The sequence below is a fragment of the Phymastichus coffea genome, unplaced genomic scaffold, assembly GCF_024137745.1.
Source record: "Phymastichus coffea isolate CEN01 unplaced genomic scaffold, Cenicafe_Pcof_1.1 PCOF00016, whole genome shotgun sequence".
Lineage (NCBI taxonomy): Eukaryota > Metazoa > Arthropoda > Insecta > Hymenoptera > Eulophidae > Phymastichus > Phymastichus coffea.
This window is the reverse complement of record NW_026706827.1, coordinates 1,799,835-1,803,882: the sequence shown is the minus strand read 5'-3', so window position 1 is coordinate 1,803,882 and position 4,048 is coordinate 1,799,835. Positions and strand designations below refer to the sequence as shown.

At 27.6% G+C, this 4,048-nt stretch overlaps 2 protein-coding genes across 3 annotated transcripts; one reads left to right on the top strand and one right to left on the bottom strand.

Moving 5' to 3' along the window:
- Positions 1-1,648, top strand: LOC131675122 (elongin-B). 2 transcript variants are annotated; one of them, XM_058953966.1, is made up of 3 exons: positions 1-215; positions 307-409; positions 585-1,648. In XM_058953966.1, exons 1-3 carry the CDS (start codon positions 213-215, stop codon positions 839-841), a joined length of 363 nt encoding a protein of 120 aa, XP_058809949.1. In that variant the 5' UTR covers positions 1-212; the 3' UTR covers positions 842-1,648. The 2 variants fall into 2 exon arrangements, with proteins under 2 accessions (XP_058809949.1, XP_058809951.1); XM_058953968.1 differs by having other exon boundaries at positions 7-215; positions 316-409.
- Positions 1,649-1,767: 119 nt separating this feature from the next.
- LOC131675121 (esterase OVCA2) lies at positions 1,768-2,881 on the bottom strand. Its single transcript, XM_058953965.1, has 5 exons — positions 2,743-2,881; positions 2,482-2,662; positions 2,216-2,410; positions 2,009-2,149; positions 1,768-1,925 (listed from the first exon to the last, which is right to left on the bottom strand). Exons 1-5 carry the CDS (start codon positions 2,767-2,769, stop codon positions 1,768-1,770), a joined length of 702 nt encoding a protein of 233 aa, XP_058809948.1. The 5' UTR covers positions 2,770-2,881.
- Between the last annotated feature and the right edge of the window lie 1,167 nt (positions 2,882-4,048).

Below are 4,048 nucleotides of genomic sequence, written 5' to 3'. Positions count from 1 at the left end.
AATATTACGTTCTGATTAACACCTACACTGTTGTCATAATTCGTGACTTCGGATAGTTCGGATCCGTGATCCACAAAATTTATATTTAAAAAAATACCTTAATAAATAAGTTTTCGTCCATAACCTGAATACTATAATACTACAATATTAAAAGAAAATAAAACAGTAGAAAGTTAGACCATTCACAAGTACATAAAAATAAATTGAAAGTCATGGTGAGTTATTTGTTAAATGTTGCTTTAAAATCGTCAGAATTCCTCAATAATGAGGAAAACAATATGAGAGCCTAACCTTTACGTTTATAAGTCATTTCAGGACGTTTTTCTGATGATTCGGCGAAAGAAAATGACAATTTTTACCGATGCTAAGGAAAATACAACAGTTTTAGAACTGAAAAAAATAATTGAAGGTAACTTGATACAATGTACATATTTGTTCTTACGGTACATTAATTCACATTTTTGCTGTCCAAATTTTCTATAATTCTGTAATAGTTTTTATGAAATATGTCATCAAATTAACGAAAATCATGATAAATGATATAAATGTATTTATTTAATCATATTGAATTAATTTTTTTGTAGGAATATTAAAGATTCCTCCAGCTAATCAACAGTTGTACAACAAAGATAATGTTGTTATGTTAGACAACAAGTTCCTTTCAGATTATGGCCTATTATCAGCTACTGCGAAAGCTCAATGTCCAGCTCTGATTGGATTAGCAGTACGTCAAGATAATGGACAATTTGAACCATTAGAAATGACTCCATTTTCTTTACCTCCCGATCTTCCAGAAGTTATGAAAACTAAAGAGACAAATGGACAAGAGCAATCGCCTTGAGTCTCTATTTATCAATAATAGGGTCAAATAAAAGAGTATCTTGTTCGGTTATTGAGTAACCTATTTGTCTCTAAAACATCAAAGACAAAACAAACATTTTACATTGTTTTAAGTTAAAGAGTGTATAAATAAGTATAGCATTAACAAAGTGCTCGAATTTTCTCACACTTTCTTTACAAAGTGCTTAAATTTATAATAAATTTTTGAATTCTCTCATAATACTTCTACAGAAATTTTTCTCAAATTAAAAAATTAAAATATAAAAAAATCTTTATATCTTCAAACAGTCAATGCAATGAAGAAACTTGTGCTAGTAAGATTGCCTTTGAATTTAATTTAACTGGATTATGCGTAAATACCTCAAATATTAATATTCATGTCACAATATAGACTTGGGTGAGAAATTAATAATATAAATAACACGATCTAGCTCAAAAGCATTATTTTGAAATGCAAATGTTGAAAAACTTACACTTTTCTAATCTGTGTAGTTCTGCATTGAAAACTATTATACCATTTAAGATAACAATGCATGAAGTATTACTTTATTTCACATTGTTATTTGAAATTATTTTCAATATTAAATAAATTATTTTAAAATCAATTACCTACGATCACATTTATCTAGCACCAATATATTATTTCAATCCCAATATAACTGAAAATTTGTTTATGTAAAAGTAAATTGGGAGAAAAAACTGATGCCTTTATTATATTTAAATTTTCATCTACAATTGTTTTCATGTGTTCATTTCATGATAAATGTGTGTATAAGTTGTACATTGGTTTTATTTACTGTATCTTTCAATGGAGTAATCATAATATTGTAATAGTAAACTAATTCTTACCAAATGATATTTATTTAAGAATGGCATTAATTATAAAATTGAATAAATTTACTAAAACTATTAATATGATTTGTATTTTTATTCAAATACATTTGTCTTCTCATTAATATATTTTTTCTCAAACATTTCTTTCAAAAAATTGGCATATATGTGTTTTTTCCCAGGAATGTAGTGTCCACCGTCATGTAGAACCACCTGTTTATTTACAAATAATTCACTCAGTTCTTTAGCCATTTCTGGAAAATAACATTTTATAATCAATGTAAGTTTACAATCACTTTAATGGTAAATATAAATCATAATGCTGAAAGTCACAAACTTGTTGGAATTACTTTGTCACTATCTCCAAACACGTGTAATGTTGGTAACATTATTTGTTCATCATAAAACATTTGATGTGGCTGACAAAGTGATTTAAAACCAGATATAATAATAGCAAAATCAAATTTGCTTGATAAAACTACAGAAAAATATTTTGTGAATAAAAATTATAAAATATTAAATTAATTTACTTAATTTCTTGTACCATTTTTTTGTTGCATTGCACATAAAATAGAAACAAATGATCCACCTTGTGAAAAACCTAATATTCCATCAAATGGTCCTTGCTCTAATAATGCATTTTTTACTAATTCAAGACTTTCATCAAAGCCTACTGATTTATTGCTTAGTTCTGTAGCTTTAAATATTTTATCTTCTGTATTAAACCACCATCCATATTCTAAGCAAATATAAAAATTCAGTATACAGGTATTTTAATAGTAATTTGATTACAGAATTTGAATATTTTACGTTCAAATTCATTGGCATTTTCAGCAGGTTCTTCAATACAATCTGATTTATTTTCAATTGGAACTTTATGAGGAGCTTTAATAAATAGAAAATCTACTTCCTTTTTAAAACTCTTTCTCAATGATCCTAATTTTGCACTAAATATTTTATCGGATTGTCGAAATCCATGAATTGCTAAAATCTTAATTAATCCTTCTTTTAATATTCATATTTTTATATGTATGTACAAACATCATATTTAATCATCAAATATATATTTACCTTTAATTTTGATTTTTGAGAATTCATTCTCTTCTTTTTATATTACACTTATTAACTAGGTTCATAAATTATAATAAATTACAAAATAGTGAACATTTGTTATTTGTACAACTTGCTTGTTTTGTGTAGATGGAGACACTTTCTTGGATATTGTATGGTATATTGGTATCAGTGCTGGGCATCGATGGTTTATATCGAAAAAAAGAGCTCCCTAGAGCTGACTTCAGTTTGTACACTGAAAGAGCTCTTTCCGATTCCACTCGTTCCACGGTTCCGTTCAGTTTTGAATTGAGAAAAAAAAGATTGTCATGCACTTGCATGTAAAAAGTATTAAATTACAATTATTTTCTAATTTTTTTTTGTATATCTTAATTTTTGTATTAATAATTTTATTTACTTTATTTGGATTATTGTTTATATTTTTGTTTCATAAATTACTGAATTGTGTAATGCAGAAAATTTATTACTAGTTATTATTATTGTTATTATAAAAATGTTCTAATTAAAAAAATAAAATGATACTATTAGTTATTATATTTTGTTATAGATTATCTAGAAGAAATTATGATAGGAGTAGTATAATTATAATTTATATAATAATTTATAATAAATACACATTTTTCTTACGTTATTTATTCAATATTGATCAAATTATATATATATTCTGATAACAATTCCTAAATACTCTTATAAAAAATAATAATATATATATGGGTCATTCCAATAGATTTTTAACATTCGGCGGCGCACTTAAATCACGGATCTTAGCGGCGATTTTTTCTATGATAGTACATAAGAAAAGAAGCCCTTTCCCGCCCGCAGAATTTTTTTTGAGGCTATATATATGTATATATATTTTTTTTAAGGTCCGAAAAATGGCCTTTTTTGGCCTATTTTTGAAAATTCATAGCTACGTAAGTTTTCAACTTTTTTAGACGTGCCGGGGCTCGATGGATCCGTCCACTCCTGTACTTTTCAGAAAAAAATATTCCATAAGTGAATACATATACAGTCGAACTCCCGGCACTTCTCGTTGCGGCACTTCTTGCGCCCCCGCACTTCTCGCTGGCTGCGCCGCGGCACTTCTCAAGGGGCAGGGCCGTACACTGCCCCTTGCGTACCAGGGGGTCTCTCTTTCTCTTACGGCCTTATTGGAAGGCTTATTCTTCCCTCTTTATAATTTCAATAGATTTCCGAATATGTATGGATAATCCGACTTCAAACTTTTAGTTTTATGGGTACACATACATAATCTGACTTTAAACTTTTAGTTTTATGGATGCAGATAATCCAATTTTAAACTTAT